Source organism: Trichoplusia ni, chromosome 24 (genome assembly GCF_003590095.1).
Source record: "Trichoplusia ni isolate ovarian cell line Hi5 chromosome 24, tn1, whole genome shotgun sequence".
Lineage (NCBI taxonomy): Eukaryota > Metazoa > Arthropoda > Insecta > Lepidoptera > Noctuidae > Trichoplusia > Trichoplusia ni.
Window position 1 is genome coordinate 3,262,206 of NC_039501.1, and position 21,247 is coordinate 3,283,452.

Sequence of the window (21,247 nt, forward strand, 5' to 3'; positions counted from 1 at the left end):
TAAAGTGCGCTAAAATGCTCATAGCGAGTCGATTAAAAGGTTTGAAGATGATTTGTTTTTTCGCAAGCAGGGACGTATTCGATACGTAAAAGGCACTAAGAAGGATTGCCGCTGTCTTTGCTGTAAGGAAAAAAAATAACTGTAGTAAAAACGAGTGATGAATGCCCAAGTGTTGAGTTTTAAATGGTTCTATGATTTTGATTATATAAATGACTAATGCACCTAACGGTTTTTTATCAGAACTCTGTTTCTTGAGGACCCTACGAAATAATTTTAGGAACTACTTTTGCATTCATTTTTGTTTGATTTAATATTAGAATTAATCTTACGTTAACACATTCATGAATATTTGCTTTTATAACATTAGTTTAGCAAGCAGCTATAGCAAAAATAAATACAGTATAAAATTACATTTCTTTTGATCTGCCTTCGTAAAACCGACTAGTAAAGACTTATCGTGACCGAAAAACCGGATAATTCTTAACATCTGATAACAGCTTGTGTGTTTGAGTAACAGTCGAATAAAATCCAAGGGCTTCGTTATATGACATTGACAAATAACGGTAAAAGACATATAAAGTTAAACAATTACATGTCTGAGATCGGGCAGGTCGATTTGGGTCGAATTATGTAAGTGGGTACTGGTTTAGATAGGCTTGGTTCATGTATTCCCCTCAGACTGGCGCTATATATTATATTATAGGTTTAAAAAGTGGGGTATGTGTTATAATGTCATCATCATCATCATCATCATTAGAGCCCGAAATCACCTACTGCTTGCTGCAATCTTTTTTTTAACAAGCTTTTATTGAGTGTTTCTGATTATCCATAATCAAATTTAATTTTGATCCAATTTCCGTTATACGATTAAGCTTAAGTTTGACAGCACATGCATATTATGTGACAATGCAATATTATGATATAAAACTAGTCTGATGCTGAAACTGGAATGTGGTCATAGAAGCTCCGCCAAAAAAACCATTGAGGTTGGATTCATAGAGAAATTCAAGAAGGAACCTTAAGACGTTGTTTTTCAAAATTAATATTATTTTTATTACTATATAATTCTGATTAATTTCGTTCTGACAATACCTAAGTTCTTCACATTAACAAACCTTGCCCTACAGTGGAACAATGTTAGATATTATTCTACCTACTTTTGATCGCAGCTGATATATCCAACCATCCTAACATACAATTTACTCGCAATAAAATTCCCCCACGTTCATCTGCGCACTTTACGACGGTCTCATGTTGGAATCAAATAAATAGAAATAAAAGAAAACCGAATTTGTTCCTCATTAATATTGGACCTTTTTTCTGATCTACAATGGAGTTTTACTGTAAACTCATAAAGTAGAACTGTTACCGCTGTGCGAGCGAGATAGAGCTCTATGCAGCGCGTAGCGTTTTCTCGTTTCCACATTGGCGGGTCTTATTTGAAACCTCGTGGTCCACGGACATGGGTCATTATTATTCGGAACACGTTGGTGAAATCGATCTCTGTCTGTCATTGGTGGAAATGACATTTGGGAGGTAATTCTGATAGGCCGGTCTTTTCGAGTTTTCGAAGGTTTATTACCTATCTTTGAAATAATTTATAGGAATGTTTACTGATATAAAGAGGTACAGTTTGTGAGTTTTGTCGTAATCTCAGGATCTATTGAAACAGTTTTGAAAATTCTATTACCAGTAAAAACCGGTCAAGAGCGATTCGGACTCACGCAGAGGGTTCTTGTTAAAATCGTTATTAAAAGATTTTTTTTTGTTAAAACAGTAGCAGAAATCCGACATCTACGAAATTTTTTACCGTCAAGGTTTATGGGATGCCTCATGTTGGACGAATGTAAAGAAAGACGGACAGACGGACAGCGCAGACTCAGTAATAGGGTTTCTTTTTACCCTTTGAGTACGGAACCCTAAAAACATTAATTGTTCAGGTCACGCTTTTTATTGACCCGAAAAATACCAGAAAAGAAAGTCACCACGGTTTAGGTAGTTGGTCTTAAATAGCTAGTCATATTTGATACGAAATAACATATTAGACTAGACAATATAACACAAATTTCTCATATAACATAAAATACATTGGAAAGTTGTGACAGAATTGTAAAATATTTCTAGAGAAAATGGCGTCATTTTAAATGTCAGAGTAAACTTATGAAGTGAAAATTGTGTGAAACAATTTGTTACTGCTAACTTTTATTGTAAAACTAATTGTATTGCACAGAGGTTCTTACTGCTGTTGTTTTTAATCTATACTAGTATATAAAGCTCAAGAGTTTGTTTGTTTGTTTGAACGCGTTAATCTCAGGAACTACTGGACCAAATTGAAAAAATCTTTTTGTGTTGAATAGACCGTTCATCGAGGAAGGCTTAAGGCTATAAATCATCATGCTGCGACTAATAGGAGCGAATATAAAATGGAAAATATGAAAAATCAGGGCAGGTATAAATCATAACTTATATCTTCTACCCACGGGAACGAAGTCGCGGGCAACAGCTAGTTAATAATAAGCTTTATTGTGTGTTTTTTTCCGTGAAAACAAGGTGATTTTGTATTCTGTTAATTTTTGTTAGTATCCCACTTACCTGTGAAAATATTTAACTACGAAAGCGTAGATACTAGAATTATTACCAAAATGTATTTTAGAACACGAGCTTATAGTTCTATATACTCAAGTTCTTTTCCGTACCATAAGTAGTTTGTTACTTTTATTTGGCTGTGTAATGTGATATGGCTGTAAAGAGTGTTTCTTGTGAGATGACGGCCGATAGGAAGGTATGGAAGAAGATGACATGTTGCGCCGACCCCAAATAAAATGATTGGGATAAGGGTAGGGGAATGATGACTGTGTAATGTGTGCAATGATAAGTTTGCTAAATATCTTTTAACTATTTTATCGCTATTAGTGAAAACCTGTTATTGCCTGTATGTAACCTAATATTGTTTCATATTCATTTTATTGTAGCTGTTGGTTTTCCATTACAAATAAATAAATTAACTAGGATTAATTTCGTTTTGGGGTAAAAGACTTCATCGTTTTCCTTTTTTTTAGTTTGGAATGTTATTATGGATATCCATCCCCCCGGGGAAGTAAGCTGGTAGACTCAGACTCTTACTGACTAAACCTGAACTGCCGATGCCGTGCAAAGTCTCCCGCGTTTTGCGCCGTGCAATTTATCACGCCTTGAAATACATAACCAACGTTTTTTGTTACTTCTTTATACTATTTTTATTTTCCCTTTGGATTTCAAGGGAAATCGTTTCTACCAGGACACACCGGGTCAGGTTTTATTGTAGATCCTGGCGTAAAGAATTTGTAATGACGGGCACGCCTGGCTAGCTGGTCGCATACGAAAAACATCTACCAAATGAGTATAAAATTTTCTATTAATTGGATTTTAGGAAATGTCTACTAATTCAGCTAGCAATCTTCACGTTGTATGTACGTGGATAAACAATAAAAATAATAAAAGAATATTGTATTTACTTTCTTCATTTACAATACTATAAGCATCATTTCATTGGCCTAGCCTTTTCCCAACTATGTTGGGGTCGGCTACCAGTCCAACCGGTTTCAGCTAAGTACCAGTGTTTTACAAGGAGCGACTGCCTATCTGACCTCCTCAACCCAGTTACCTGGGCAACACGATACCCCTTAGTTAGACTAGTTGTCAGACTTTTCAAGCTTCTGGCTACCTTGTAACGACTGTCAAAGATGTAGGAATAACAGCCGGGACCCACAATTTAACGTGCCTTCCGAAACACGGAGGAACTCGTTATGACAAAGATGATCACCCATCTACGGAACAACCGCGTCAAGCATAGCTTAACCTGTGATCAATTCACTTATGCGGTTATAGCTTAGCCACGAGCTCCTCAATACGAGCTTATAGTATTTACAATACTATAAGCAAATTAGTAAAATTTTCTGTATCTTTCAGGCAATTACATAAACTCTTACAGACACGCTTTATACGTGAATCTTCCATCATAATTATAAGAGCCTAATGTTCTTTTAAATGCCTTTGATTGACGATGGGGCCCATATTGCCTTGTAACATAAGTTGGTACTTTGGAAACGAGATAAACGATTGTTAGAGTGAGATGGCAGCATACATGCATGGCTTGAGCGAAAGAGATGTTTATATTTTATGTGTTTCGTTAGTATGGTTTAAAATGCCATTACTATTATTCTAGTGTTATATTTATTACAAGGATTAACATCATTATATGACGCGTTTTGAAAGCTTAATTATTAGATGTAAAGAATTTTGGTTCTTTGCGAAATTGTCATCAATGCCTTTTTTGGTTTTGTCAATTTTCTTGCTTTCATCGGAAATGGTGTTTATTTTCACAGATATTACGGTATTTATTAAATAACTGGGCTTCGTTGACACTCATTGTATACGAAACAACCACGATAGTTGCTTTTTTAATTTTCCTTCGAAGGGAAACGCAAGGCATTAGCTAAAACCATTTAATTAATCGATTTGGCATCAAATGTAAACGCAGAATTACTCAAATATCCGAGACACAGTCCAAAGAGTATCTAATCTAACAAATAATGAAAAAAAAATACTAAACTGAAAATATAAAACCAATTAGTAAGTATGAAAGCACTCAAAACACTTAAATGAAACAACACATTTTTAAAAAACGATTTATGTTCCCGATTTGAACAAGCAAAAAGGCCTTAAAGCATAATTCATGTAAAATGAGGTTGCGTGGTGAAATCCATTACTAAATACCACCCCACTTGGGGAGGTAATTGAAAAACTTGGACCAAAAAGTTCGGACTGAATACAAACTTTTTGGTTGTACGCGTTTGAGTAGTACGCGTATACTTTGTTGCAATAATGTAATGGCTACTTATGCTATAGGGCACAGGATTTGCGTGACAAGTTAAGATATGCAAATATAGTATTTTTGTATAATAAACAATTTTATGTTTCACACAAAATAGTACAGACACAACATAACAAAATAAGACACACCTTGTCTGTTGGTCTAACGGTAAGTGACCCTGTCTGCTCTGCCATAGGTCGTGGGTTCGATTCCCACCCAGGAAAAAAGTTCGTGTGATGAGCACGATCATTTGTTCTGCGTGTTGGTATAGTTTATCTATATTATGTATGTATTTATAAAAATATAAGTATGTTTATCAGTTGTCTAGAACTCACTATACAAGCTTTGCTTAGTTTGACACTAGATGGCGTTGTTTGCAAGTTGTGAAATATTATTACAATATGAGGCTTCATCTTATTTCATGTTATAAAAACCTTTTTTTCTTGAGACTGCTGACAATTGGTAGACGAAGTATCCTAAGAAAACCCGAAGGTATAGAATCGTATTTGAAATGTCACAAAAAGTAAGCAAGCGAGCGTGATCGATGCTCGTTTTTTTCTACATGAAAGCATCTGGCTGTTGGACGGTCCACATACGTATTTTATGTCCAATAAAAACATTCGTGAAGAAAGCAAGTTCAGTTTCAACAATGTAACTGGAATATTTTTGTATTTCCCCGCAAAAAAATACGACGAGAATTGCTCATTACTATAGAAGAATTAATCAATGATTTTTAGCCTTTCGTATCCTAAGTGTAAAAACTGAACCCACTAGTAAGGCTCCGCGGTTTGTTTGTTTGCTATTCTGTAAATAAGCTGCATCTCAGAAACTATTATAGCGGAATAGTTGAAATTTTCACAGATAAAATATTTATCCTACCTCCACAAAAAAGCGGTTGGTATTGTTAGAAGATTGATACGTCATTTGGGAATTTGTCGTTATTGACCGGAACCCTTAGTATCACGATCCAGTCTCCCACTTGACTGGTATTTTTATTGAAAATCCCAACCATTTCCATAACGCAACCGCTTTTCGAATCCTTAGCCATTTTAAGTATAATTTGAGTCACATATCAAGAATGAATTCCATTTTATGAGCACAAACATTCAGTACGTCATCGCTTGCAAATGGTAGGAATAAATCATATCCAACTACAAAACAGATTTTATCGTTCTCAAAGGAAATGATTTTTAGTTGCCCTTTGGTAATTCGTTTTAGATTTGTCAAGAGCTTTGGTTAGTAGGATACAATATAGCTTTTGAATAATTGTTAGTTTTGTTTTTGTGGAAGTGAGATAGCTCTACAAGCGTGCAGTGTGTGCATCTACACTAATATATAAAGCGGAAGAGTTTTTTTGTTTGTTTGTTTGAACGCGCTAATCTCAGGAACTACTGGTTCGAATTGAAAAATTCTTTTTGTGTTGAATAGACCATTTATCAAGGAAGGCTAAATAGGCTATATAACAACACGCTGCGACTAATAGGAGCGAAGATACAATGGAAAATGTGGAAAAAACAGAAAAAAATCTAACCACGTGGACAAAGTCGCGGCCAACAGCTAGTAAAAAATAAAAGGGCTCTATATGTCTTATGTCTTACCCCAAAAACGTTAGACTTAAACAGATATTAACCCCTTTTTATATCATAGCTCTAGTTTAGGTTTGTTATGGCATTTTAAACATTTAATTTTTGTGGAATCTAAAATATACATTTTGCCTTATCTTACATAGATTCGATACAGCTGGACACTTATTCTGAGTCTGGGTGGTTTAAACAAGGATTAAATTGCTTAGTGTGGAATTCGCTTTATTTTTTAAAGAAAAAGAGCATTTCTCAATAAATACCTGCACCTTTTTCAAACTGGTAGATTTCAACAAATTTAAACTTAAAAGAATCTTTTTCAATGCTATAAATAATTAAATCTGTTGCAATTTAAATCCTCGTGTTTCTATTGTAATCTGCGTCATTATTCACCAAACTTGTATACAGAGTGTTTCCTATCTTGGTAATGGTTGTGTAGTATAAGTTTTTATCTAGAAAATTGGCGTAGGTATTTTAATTTAATTAGCTACTGGCATTATTTATTTATCGATAATCACCTGCTCAGATTTTGTAAATTGGCCTTAAATGACTATGAATTAAAAGCATATTTTTAATTTTTTTTTTTTTTATATCTACTTCCTCAAATAGGTACTGAAACTAGAATAAAATCAACCCTTTTCTTAACACCAGCAAAAATAAAAATAATTTTATTTTCTTCCGTTGCTTGGCACATATCCAAAGCACAATAAACAGCATTGTTATAATACACATTTATTCCAAATATGAACCTTCTCACCTTGTCATAAAGACGTTTATAAAACCAAACTGCAACAATTTACTTGTGGTCCGCTGTGCAAGTGTGGAAAGCTGTGTTTAGTAAATCTTCAGACCACAAAGACAATTTAACGTTAGCAGTTTCCTTAGCTTGAGAAATACGGTTATAGTTCCTAGATAAATTTACTAAAATTCAGGAACTGGTAACTTGTAAAATGAAATTTGTTGCAAGGATCCAGGCTTGCAGCATATTTTCAGCATAATAGGGGTCTAGGTTTTCTGGACGCTTTCTCAAGCTTTGTGTTATACATTAACATCTATTTATGTTGCGTATGGTGCTTTATTTCACCTTTTACCAATAGAAACTTGCGTATTTCCACGGGGGAGAAAATGGTTTCTGTAAGACTCTTACTGACTAAACCTGAACCGCTGGGCTAGGTCGGCAAATAACATAGAAATTAATCATACACCGACCCCAAGATATCACTTAAATTTATTGTAATTTAAAATAATATATCGAACTCACATCACTTGGAAACATCACATAGATGTTTAAAAAGAAATAAAGTTAAAATAAACTCATATTATTGCAATACGAACCATCATTATCATCATCATCATCGGCCTATATTCGTCTACTGCTGGGCATAGGCCTCTCCAATTACACGCCATCAATACAAAACTTCCTAAAAGAAAATGTTTGAATAGAAGAAGCCTCAGCAGAAGGTAAAATATTTCCCATTATCCGAACTGTTGCACTAAACATATCAATAAAAAAATCAATTACACATCTCTCGAAATAATTCACCTAATCCTTACCCTTCCTACATCGAAATAAACCACACGAAAACCACAATCATCCGTATCGATTCACCACAAAACGATTCGAGAATAATTTAATCGATTCAATTAACTTTCGCATCACCGGTTCTGTGGAGGCAGCGGTTTACTATCTCTCGATAACGATTTTACTCGATTGCTTAAGCTGAGTCTGACGCTAAAGGTTGCCTACAGCATGATACTGTATGCTACGTCATCGTGTTGCTGTAGAAATGTTCTGATGACTTGCCATCATGTTCTTAAGTTACATGCTTGTAGTTGTGGGGGTGTGACAGCGCTTTGCACAGCGTAATGCTCGCCTCTATTCTGTAGCTGCACGCTTTATCGCTTCTGGCATGAAAGTAAACGTATTAATATTGTGAAACAACAAAAACTTTCTTCAAATTAAAACTACTGAGCGAAACTTGATGGCATTCTGAACGGGACAAGTGACAGATATTTTAAGTCTAATGAAAAAATAATCCACAGTTAAATTTTAATACGGACAAATGAGAATCTACTCCCAGTTGAAAGAACAGCTAATGACAATTTTGTATATGACATCACAATTAGATAAAAAAAGGTTATCAAACAAAATATCATCGGCTAATAAAATATTCCAAATTTCAAAAGCGTCGTAAATTCCGGTTCACTTTAAAAAAAAGTTATTTATCTCTATCCCTAAAAATACATAATTATAACATAAAACGAGGGTTCAAATCCCCTTATAAGGTAACTTTAGTCAGATAACGCGTCATACGACCTGACGCTATAGGCGGCCTACAACATTACTATGAGAGCCCAACCCAAATTAGATTCCAATCGATTAAGTATCACTGGAATAGAATATGGATTAGGAAGGCTTCAAATTCGTGTTTGCGACAATTTATTTCGGCCATTATATGGATAGCCTCGACGTTTCGGTCTCATTGGAATTTTAGTATCGCAAGGCATTTGGGGATTGTAAATCAATTTCTAGTATTGTGATTTAGTTTATTCTGTTTTGGTATGAAGTTAAGACAGAAATGAATGATACGGTTTTATAAAGTACATTTTTGGGAAGTATAAATAAACTGTTTTCGAACTCTTATTTTTAAGTGACTAATATAGTTGTCGTGGAAGGATTTGGGGAGGCCTTTGCCCAGCAGTGGGACACAGTGGGCTAGAGAAAAAAAAATATATAGTTGGCTACCAAGAAATTTAATGGATTCCCTCAGGCATATAAATGGTCATCTTTTTTCTTGGTTTTAATTTGAACTTGTTTTAGATCTTGGTTCACAATACTAGGAATATTACCTCTATAGGTATGAGAGGCAGGATTGTCCTATGATTTCTAGACGAATATCATGATTCATCACCTCAATTGATGACTTTAAGATTGAACTTCAACACTATTCACTATTCACTTCATCATCCTAAAAATTAACACCATTCTTCGTACCCATCTACCAACATAATGAACCATATACTCACTTAGACAAAATAGCTCTTCTCCCATCTGCTCGCTTATTCAGCAATAAATCATAAAACGGAAAAACAAGTGCGAATCGCCTCGCGTTGTTTGCCATGAGTCAGCTTAATAAAGTTAAGAGCCCATCTCTCAATGAGGTACCTAACGAACCAGATGATTTGGCCGCCATCTTACTTGCTACTTAAGACTTAGCTACTTGTAACTGAATTATGATCCTTTTTTTGTAGGAGAGGTTTTGTTTTAGTGATAAAAGTTGTGGATTTTTTTGGTAACATCAGGACAAGTCTAAGACTAGTATTCGTTTTAGTAAGATTCGTTGGCTTGTTTTAAGTTGCTAGGAAATCTGTAATCGTTTCCAAATTCATTTTGTAAAAAAAAACCCAGTACAAAAATATTATTTTTCTGCTGCTTTTTATTAACGACTCCCTCACAAAAGATTTCGATTTGTTTCAAAGCAATTCAATAATATAAGTCATTTACAAGCATTTGTAGATCACACAAATGCTTGCAGGGTTCAGCTAAAATTTCGATATTTTTTGGTTTGTGCCCTCCAGAAAAACAAATGTCTGATTTTCCTAAAATAATCTATTTAGCTATGAAACTATAAGTCGACAAAAACCTACAATCCTACGATAAATCCACAGCCCACTTAAAAATATAAAATCCTCTTCTAAACTCATAGTTTTCTCATCTTAATGGGACATTGAAATTAGCCGCAACACCAGAGTTCAGTTAAACAAAGTTACTTAGCTAAAGTCAAATAAGGTTACGCTTTGTATTAACTTAGGTAAACAAGTAAACCTGCCCAATACACTCTTAGTAAAAGCCTTAATAACAAAAGGCAAGCGTCGTGACAATAACAAATGAATAGCACTTGAATTACTGAAAGGTTTTCAGCCTTTCTAATGACGTATGGTAATTAGGATTAGGAAGTTCTAGAGGTTGGTTCGTAGATGGCCATGTGTATATGTATGTACCATTGATATTCAAAATGGGTGTTAATGTAATTACAATTTTGACTGTTTGCCCATGACAATAGTCTGATGACAAGAAATAAATAATGATGTAACGGTTTACTCACGCGTATTTATCAGGGTAGCCCGACTAGTTTCGGACCCAACCGGAGTCATGACCAGTCGAACTGGTCAGTTCGACTCGAGATCCCGCCGCGTCTGCTCATGATTAAGGACTCCGGTTGGGTCCGAAACTAGTCGGGCTACCCCGATTAATACGCGTGAGAAAACCGTTACATCATTTAATAATGAATCAGTCTCACGATAGTTATTATAAGAAATAAATAAGTTTAACGTTAAGTTACATCAATAAAAACCTTTTTTATCGAGCATATGCATAATTTATACAGTGTGACTGCTATTTGACCTCAACCTGGGCAACACGCTATCCCTTATTCAGACCAGTAGTAAGACTTCTTGTTTTTGACCACTAGTAACGCATCATTTGACGTGGCTTTGAAAATACGATGGAACCCTTTATAATAGATGGTAAATCGACGGAATGACCGTAACAAGTGTAGCTTAACTTGAGATCGATCAACATGCCCACTGGCAGTTTAGCCACGAGCTCCTCGTTTAATAAAAACCTAAACACCTGCAAAAATACCTCACGAAAATTTCATACGAATATTTTTAAATTTTCAAAAGTGAGCTCGGTTTTTAGAACGTAATGCCGTATAAAGGATCAGCTAAACTAAAATAAAACAACAACGGAGTTTGCCTGCCCACTACCCATATTGAAAAGAGCTCGTTTTATTAAATTTTTATATACCTACATATGTAATTTACAAAAGTGGTAGCCCGGCCTTTTTTTGACAACATTATAAAGGTTTTTTTATTATTTAATAATAATAATAATTTATTTATTTGGAAGAATATTGTTACAACAGGTGTTACATAAAATAAAGTCCATAATATTCTACTGTTTCCAGCGTCCAAATATTATTAAGTCTAGAATGAAAATTTTGGTTTGGAATTTTGGTTTGAAAGTTATGAAGATTTGGTTTGTTATCAACGTTTATTTTCGATAGGTAGTTTTCTTTTTGTTTTTCTTCTAATTCTGTTAGTATTATAAACGCAAAAGTTTGTATGTATGGATGCTTGTTCCTCTTGCACGCAAAAACCACTGAACAGATTGAGACGAAACTTGGTACACAGATAGTCTATAACAAGGATACTATATATTATTTTTATGGTTGAAATAAAAAGAAAGAGTTCTTTAAGTTTCTTACTTTTTTTTTGTTATTTATCTGACGGACTAAAAATATTTCTTCTTTTAATACCCAATCATCACCCTATTGGACTATTTCCACCATATTTTCTATTAAAAATACTGGAACTGAATACAAGTATAGTTTTATTGATCGATAAATTACAGTCTAACGTTTTTACATCGTGGGAACAAAATGGCTGCCGCTAGCATTGCGCGTCAAGTAATACACCAATCAATATTTTTTATCCTGTTATTATAAAATACCTTACTTTCTTTTATGAATATTAATTATTATGGTACCGTTGTTTTTCAGTTTCAATTTATATTTTACACCACTGTCCCAACGGTTGTCATGTTTCTGGCTCCGTTTATTTATGACTTACTTAATTACACAACAACTTATGAATAAATCACGGAATCTGATTTTTTTGAGTGACTTTCAGAAAATTGAGGAAAAAAGTCATGAACACAAAGTATCTTGGTATTTTTCAAAATGGTCACCCATCTACAGACCAACCTCGGCAATCATAGCTTAACCTTTGCTATCGATTACAATCTACGTTTTCATTCAGCCAAAATTCCCGCTTATAATTTTGTTATAACATAACAATACCTACAACTTTTACTTGAAAATTAATTCATTTTCACCTAAAAGAAAAGCGAAAAAAAATCTTATAAATTTTTGGTTATTTTCTGGCTCTATCAACATTCATCATTCTTGACACATTTATTACAATTTTCTTTTAAATTACTGCTGGAAAGTAATTTGATACGATATTATTATATGGTTATATTTGATTGATGAAGGTTATTTGGTTCTAGGTACAAATCTGCGCCTAAAATTTGTAGCCTAAGTTTTCATTCTAGTTTTAGGTCGCAATGTACCAAAGTTGCATACTGTCTTTATCAAGTGACAAGTCACATTACGGGGAGAAATGAAGATTTATTTTATATCAAAGCGCAATTCTAATAGTTTTTTAATACCTTATTGAGAAACGTCACATACTTAAAAGTGTCCACCTTAAAGTGTCATACTGTCTTTAACGTTATAAAGTAGAATGCAGAGACACATAGACATTTAAAAGGTATCTTTTGTTTTTTTTTTCTAAAAACAAATTACTTCTCTCAAAACAAAAGAATGCCGATTTAAGTATTCTATATTTAAAAATTTTATAGCCTTTGCCTTTATTTTATTTCACAAATGGCACACCGGTGGTCTAAGGTATAGCAGCCAGTATAAATTGAGCCCTCATTTACATATAATTGTATAAATCGTTTCCTTAGGAATGGTTCGTAATATTCTGGTTTATTATATTCTAAGGATTCGTTAATGCTTTAGTTAAACGATAATTGTTTTGAGAAAACACAGTTATCGTGATAATCACATATTTAGTTTAATTATTCATTCACGTTATAAGTATTTACAAAAAAACATTATTTAGCAAGAATTAATGTATCATCAACATTTACATATAAAACAAATGCATTTAAGAACTTAAAAAAAATATTAAAAATATCAAACCTTGAGAACCGGTTGAAATAGACTAAAAATAAACAGTTTTTTTTTAAATACGCCATTGGGCTTTAAAGATGTTATAATTACTTGGTAAATATCAATAAACTTCAGTAAGTACAGACTTCGCCCGGGACCCAAATTCTGCAATTTAAAATGGCCGGTGTATGAATAGAAATTGCATTAACGTATTATTCTAAGCATTTTTCTAACAAAATAATTGGAAGTTCAGTACGGAGCGGAACACTTACGGTCAATAAAGTGAATTTCCAATTTTTATTTTGGCAAAATGCTTAAGAGAATATGAATAGTTTCAAATGAAATCCAATTGCCATTCATTCATCGGCCATTGTAAATAACAGAATTAGAGCCCCGTACATTTCTCAAAAAAATCACACTGGTAATATCGTAGTTACCTATAAGTACAACATTGCATGTCAAATAAGAAGCACATTATTTTGCGCATAAAACAATTTAATTACGAAATCATTGCATGTTCTGTTGGTGACGCCATTTTAAATTGGGTCGTTTTCACTCGTTTAACTGATAAAACTGGTGTAATATAGTTAATTTATTGTTTTTCGCTTTTGTTAATTCCGATTCATACAGTCCGGTCTTTGTATTGGCACTTAGAGGGTAATTTTTTTTGGAATTTTATTGGTTAAAAGACCTAGCTACTTTCGTAGTCGAGTAATTTTTAGGGCAAAAAACGGGATCCTATCACTAGGAGGATCCGCTGTTTGTCCGTCCATCACCAGGCTGTGTCACATGAACCGTGATAGCTAGATAATTTAATTTCCACATATTAGTCTCTTTGCAAGGTAACTTCATTGTCAAAAGTTCGACTCCCATTTGAAAGGTTTTATTTACAAGTATATTTATTAACAGACATAGTATGAGGAGCTCGTGGCTAAGCTATAACCGCATAAGTGATTAGATCACAGGTTAAGCTATGCTTGACGCGGTTGGTCCGTGGATGGGTGACCATCTTTGTCATAACGAGTTCCTCCGTGTTTCGGAAGGCACGTAAAATTGTGGGTCCCGGCTGTTATTCCTACATCCTTGACGGTCGTTACAGGTAGTCAGAAGCTTGAAAAAGTCTGACAGCCAGTCTAACCAAGGGGTATCGTGTTGCCCAGGTAACTGGGTTGAGGAGGTCAGATAGGCAGTCGCTCCTTGTAAAACACTGGTACTTAGCTGAAACTGGTTGGACTGGTAGCCGACCCCAACATAGTTGGGAAAAGGCTAGGCCAATGAAAATGATTTATTAACAGACAATTCGTATTGTTATTAAATCCAAAATAAGTTATGATCTATTGAAATCACTATATGTTATTCATTTCATATTTCGTCACACCATTGTACACGAGTTTTAATTTTAAACTGGCGATAAAACTTATAAGTTTTAATATTATAGTTACTGTACAATTTTTATATAAGTTTAATATAATTTTAATTTTCATATATTTTATACATAAACCTCACATATTTGCCCGTTTTAACAAAAAAAAAATAGCACTGACTGTATTATCTTTAAACTCTACACTGCACATAAACATACAATTAATATTATAAAATAAACACACAATATATACGACTAAAAATCTATTACTCAAGTACCAATCATCAAATGACGCAGTTCAAGAAGTAAACTAATTTATTTGAATGTCCTTCAAGTCGGCAACGAAATTAATCGGAAGAGGAAATAGGTGGCGAAGGAAATTATGTCAACATTGTACCTTCGGAGTGAGAAGTGTAAAGAGCGTTCAAAGCTACAGTGAATTAAAAAGTTTAATTGAGACCTGTTTTTGTGATTCATGTTTGTATGACAGTATTGAGTGAGAAATCAGCTAATTCAAATACCCTTAAAGTATTGAATTTTGATACACAACTTGCTTGAAGCAACAGTATTTTTCGGACAACAGTTGGTCCTGACTAAGGGATTTTGTTTGAACAAAGATCGTTCGTTTGTGTTTGTACGTTGTATATTCCTATGTTCATACAAAACGTTTTTTTTTTAATATATTTAAGGTATAAATTACACCCTTTAAAAGAAAATGTATAAGGTAACGTTACAATAAAAATATATGGCGCATATTTAAACAGAAATAGCACATACACAGTAAACAAACATAGTGTTTCCTCATATTATTTCGTCAAAAAAAGAGACAGTTTGGCACAATATATACCCTTATATTCACATCTGTATTTTTTATAAGTATTTATTTTAGAGAGCCGGTTTTGTGCAACCGTGGCAAATATTAAATTTTTTTTTTTTTCAAAACAGCAAATATAAGCCAAACAAACATTATAAACTGACCACAAACCCAAAAGCTTTCGAAAATACTGACTCGAACATTATTCAACAACAAATATTTGTTAGTAAACTGTAGCTTGCAGTGCATACTAATTAACCACAAGCTTGTCGATAAAATGTAAACTTTCCCTGTACAAACTGCAACTGTTCAGCGATACAGGGAAACGGTATTTATTTTTATTTACAAATACTTTTATTTGTAAATCGAATGACAGATTTCTAACTGCCAATTCTTTTATTTAAATTGTCGGTCTACTGTCCCTGGCGGCCTGTATTTTTTATCTGTTTGTCTTTGTTATTTTATATTGTTGCCGCAGGCAAAAAATACAGGTGTAAAAAGTGCATACCTTGCTGCACGGTCGCTAAAGCACATTCAAAAAGTATATTAAACGTTTGTGCTTATCTACCACTTATGAATTTAAAATAGATACTAATCTGAAAGATCATTCGCGGTTTAATAATTTTGATTTCTGTTTCCATAATTTTCGTGATACCCTGGATGTGAAACTTAAATAGAGAGTCGCTCCTTGTAAAACACTAGTACTTAAATGCATCCGTTTAGCAACAGACCCAACATAATTGGGAAAACGCTAGGCTGATGACGATTATTCGTCATAAGTGGTCTCATTAAATTATCGCCATAATCCACTGCTTTATAAAGGCCTCTAGATTTTATCAACACTTAATTCTAAAACAATATAACTTGTTCGAAACCAATTCATTTTAATTCCCTTTTAAAGTTATTTATTTCAATAAACAATTCACAAACATGTCAAAAACGACACCAATTATTTCGAAAACAATTAAAAGAGTAAATAAATGCCCGGATAACTCGTGGCCGGTAACCGGGTGTAAATGGACCCGGGTATAACAGGTTACACTGTTATCGAGCGGCCGAGGTATTTGCGGATCAGGGCTGGGCGGTGACACGATTTCAGTGTTATTGGTTTACGAGAGGGTTATAAATTAAGCGCCGGAATTGATTCTTTTATTTTTGTAGTAAATATATTTGTAGACATTGTAACTATTATGTGAACTCGTGATTTGGGAATGGTAGGCTAGCTGACGTATTTTTAGGGTTAGAACGTTGGTACGAAATGCTGGTACTGGTTTATTATACTAAACATGTTGCTATAAAAAATAAATTCTATTGATATCATATCTATCAAAACTTTTGTCAGTGATTTATGACAAGACAAGACAATATTATTAAATTAATTTCATACCGTATACATTTTAGTAAAATGTCCTTTGTTTCAAAACATTATAAGTAAATGATATTGTTTAGCTTAAGCTACGTTTTAAAAAAAGTACACATACCATTTAAAACAATACTCTTCAAAAGAATAAAAAAATCTAGTAACGTGCTAAATATAAAAACCCTTATTCTTATCTCAAGCGAATGAATAATGTCCCAACGATTCTCAGGTTTCAGACATTCTCAGACACCTCCAAACACTCGGGTATTCTTTTCATCGTTTTTCTCCACTTTACACCGATTTGGGCAGAGTGACACAGACACGTGTCTTAGAGTGACGTGACAAAGAAATCGCGCCGTCACGCTGCTCAATTTCTCCAGTTATAAGACGTGTTTCAATCTATATTCTGAACTCGATAGCAATTTGTACTTGAGTTTGAAAAGGTGAAAAGATATAAGTATCAATGCTTATAATAAAATGTTTAGTTTTTCATCATTGAGTATCTTTCTGCATGTGACTTAAATGTTTGAGAAATACCCGCGACGCCAGGATTTAATTCGTTAGTGAGGGGGTTGCTTTAAAAAAAGATGCTTGTAGTTAAATTTTGCAACTAAAAGGTTAAAATGAAATTTGTATAAGTATTGTAAAATTGTCAAAAACTAAAAAGGCTGTCACATCTTAGCTATTATTCACAAGAATCAGACTAATATACATATGTAATCATAACTAAACCAGATAGCTAGAAAGTCTTCGAATGAAATTAAAAAAAACACTTCGGTAATTGCAAATTCTACCGAGTCAACACATTGAAAAGTTGACTTGAGAGAAAATGATTTCAACATTAACAAAATCCTAAAAAGAGAAGATTTGGACGTTATCCAAAAAGCTTGCTTTTATGATTTATCTTATTAGAGAGACTTTCTAGTAATTAAGATTCAAGCAACCGGATTTGTAGATAAAACATTAGATGTATGAAATATTATTATGCAGCTTTAGTCTAGAAATACTATTATATTTACAAGACGCTTATGTAACACAAAAATGTAATAAATTCTTATTTAGGTAAGCGAACAATACAAATTAAAATAATCGCTCAAGAATCTATTTGAAACCGATAAACGGCTCACAAAACTGACTTCGTTCCTTGACTTTTTCGTTGACCATACAAAATATTTAATAGAATAAGATTCTGCTTTTTTTGTTCACCTGATAAAAAAGAATAGTCAATATTCCCCTTATACAATTAATATTAATTAACTATGTGACAGCCAATATGATTCCCTGGGCCTTTTTTAAGGCTTCTATATTATAAAGTACAAATAAAATATAAAAAAAAACACTAAAATATTGTCTTCTTTGTTGACAGAACTATGCAACGCGGCGACCAAGATCCAGGCATCGTTCAGAGGCCACCAGGCACGCAAGGAGAAGGAGCAAGCCGTGAAGGACCAGGAGCAGCAAGATAAGGTACAGCTATGTTCACTAGGACAGGGAAAATATCTCCTCTCTGACGTTTTCGGGTAAAAAGAAACAGGGTACAAAAAGAATAGCTATTGATGATAACTGTATTGTTGATACTTTAACTACGGCAAAGATCATGCTTGAACCTCTTCGCTTTTAAAAAACGGTCGAATAAAACGAATGCTTCTCATATAAACCGATGATCTGATAGTTTTATTTTAGGTTAGGATCGTTTTTTTTTTTAATAAAGGATAAGATTCAATGACGAAAATTTATCGACTTTGGCGCCAGTGGTTAAAAGTATGGAATATTATTATTATATTATATTTTTGATACTTATTTTGTCACTATAAGGTCGTCTTTCGAGATATGTTTAACTCTTTCCTCTTTTAAAATATACCTTACTGGTTTTCTAATATGCTGGCAAGCAAAGTCATATAAATTTCACTTGTCCCTGTCAGTTCCCTCTCATTGAAACAAGACAGCAGATTTACGAAACGCTCATATATAAGAGAGATTTTAACATATTTCATGCTCAGTGGATTCAGAAAATATATTTCATTTTTGTTCTTTCCACTTTTAGTAATAGCACGAAATGAAGTTGTTTTTGTGCTCTTGGGTTGCTTGTATGTATTTAAATATTGAAGAAGTTATGGAAACCTGTTTGTTGAGCTTAATAAATTTACGGCGTCGAAACAAATAAAGCATAATCTGATGGTATTTTGAATGCATCGTAAAAAAAATATAATTGTACTTTATTCAACCGACTTCATACAAAAACTATTGAGCCAACCTTGACGAACTTATATGAACAAATGACAGCTATTTCATCTTGAATGAAAAAAGTATCAACAAAATTGCCTCGAGTCGAAGTCAAAAATTATCCGTGGAATTGAGCACCTTTATTAAGTCATTTAAAAAAAATTAGCCAATAATTTTAATTATTTTAATATAGAAAAATAACTGATAAAATCTCACAGCTCTGAAAACATAATCAATTCAGCAAAAAAAAACTATCATTCTGAATCTGTCATTGTACTTGTACTTTGTGTAAAATGAAAATACTAAAAATTTTAAATCTTTTGCAGGAGGACATTGAAAAGATTGACCTCTCGGACCCGAACCTCAACAAGGCCGCTACCAAGATCCAGGCCTCTTTCCGCGGCCACAAAGTGCGCAAGGACGTCAAATAAGGTGACCTTGATGTCACTCAATCGCGGGACAGTCTCTGATTTCGAAAACACAGGATTTACAACGGAAAAAGCAAACTAATATTTTGTTGTTTTTAAATATTTGGAAAATTGATACAATTTTGTTTTAATATGTATATAAGACGTATTTATGCTATTAAATAATTGTAATCGAAATAAATCGATTTGTTTTATTTGAAATTTGATGTATCGTCAAGGGTCTGTGCGTGCAATTCATCGTCTTCGTTTGTTTCAAGTATATATTTTATCTATTCAATATATAAATGTAAGTATATATTTATTTTGGGATAAGGAATGTAAAATTTTCGTGTTTTCGAAGTTAGTAACTTTGGAATGTTAACTTAAAAAAGTGAGTAATCGTGTAGAGTATGTCAATTCTCTACTTCATCATTGTCAATTTTTGTCTCGTACTTATAATTGTTAACATCTATGATCATGTTGTTTTTGCAAAAAAGATATTTTTTTTTCTTCAATAAGAATTTTTAATGTACATTTTATGAGTCTTAAATTGTTCATTTCAAACTTACAGCTGAATTCATTTGACAAATTTTTTTTCTTCACTTTTGTTTTGTAAAAAAATAATTGTGCAATTTCTTTTAGATTTTGTTCTTTCTTGCAAAAAAAAACGCATGTTTTCCCTATAATAACGTACTGGCATAGGATTGACGTGTCTCATGAATACCAAAGAGTAGAAAAATACTGATTGGAGTGAATTGAACTATTTATAACATATTAGGTATCTATCCCGTTTTTTCTATTATAAATTTTGATCACCCTACTTCATGTACCTATAAGTCGATAAGTCGATTTGGGCATTTTGATTTTAACTAATAACATTCCACCTTTTTTGAAAGTTTGTTAAATATAATATTTTTTTAGATTAATGTAGTTTTAAGATTACTTAGATTTAGTAGCGACCTGAGGCTTGTTTTTAATATTATTTTATTGTTTAATTATTTATGAAAATACGTTTTTTCGAGAAGTTTGTTGGTTAAGATAATGTATGTTCATCATATTACACAATCTCGCTGGTTTTTCCTGTAAATTGCTGGTATTATTAGGGTTTATATTAAATAAAATATTTAATATTCGCCTATATTATTTGTTTGTTTTATTTATCTCCATTAAACCTATAAAACTTTTAGAAGAATATTTACACTGCACGGATAGCCTAGTCGCACAGGTTACCACAGGATCCCCGTGTAGGACAAGCGTTTGTGTTACCCACTGGTGCTTATTTCAAGTCTGGTCAGCATTTGACTGGAATTCATGAGAAATGACTAGATTGGCTTGGTGCCTAGCCTATAAGAAGGCTTCCGTTTTTTAATAACAAATTTAGATCAGCCAAAGGCATTAAATTTAAAAAATGATAAGTTTTTACTGTAAATAAAATAGCAATTAAAAAACTCAAGTTACTTTCAACATTTAGCAATATTATTTAAAAAAAAAACATCACATTTTACAAGCAACACAATGTCACTACTTTTTTCTTTAATAAGTTTATCATTCGTCCCTCTAGAAAGCAAAATGAACTAAAACAAAAAATTAAACCGTGATAAAATCCGTAAAAGTAGTTTCATTTCAATGTCTAACATTCGCGTAAACCTAAGAAACCGAATGATTACCATTTAGAATTTCCCATTAAAATTTACCATACATCATTGTCTACCATTTTACGTAAGACTACGGCCCATAAACCTTTAAGTATAGCAATCATTGCTTACATGATAATTTGGTAAAATGTTTATAGAAGTATATTACATGCGATAACGTACATGGTTTTTTTAGTCGTTATGTCATTGAAGTTTTTGTGTTGCTATACTGAATGTGACTTCTTGAAGCTATATTCAATATTTTAATTAT

At 33.1% G+C, this 21,247-nt stretch overlaps 1 protein-coding gene across 1 annotated transcript in view; it reads left to right on the plus strand.

Annotated features, from left to right (window-relative positions):
* The window catches only part of LOC113505075 (sperm surface protein Sp17-like), a 187,157-nt gene extending 167,265 nt beyond the window's left edge, over positions 1-19,892 (plus strand). Inside the window, exons 4-5 of the mRNA XM_026887584.1 lie at positions 18,079-18,179; positions 19,262-19,892. Coding sequence (XP_026743385.1) covers positions 18,079-18,179; positions 19,262-19,366 — 206 coding nt within the window. The 3' untranslated portion in view covers positions 19,367-19,892. The remainder of the gene's footprint in view (positions 1-18,078; positions 18,180-19,261) is intronic.
* The last annotated feature ends 1,355 nt before the right edge of the window (positions 19,893-21,247 follow it).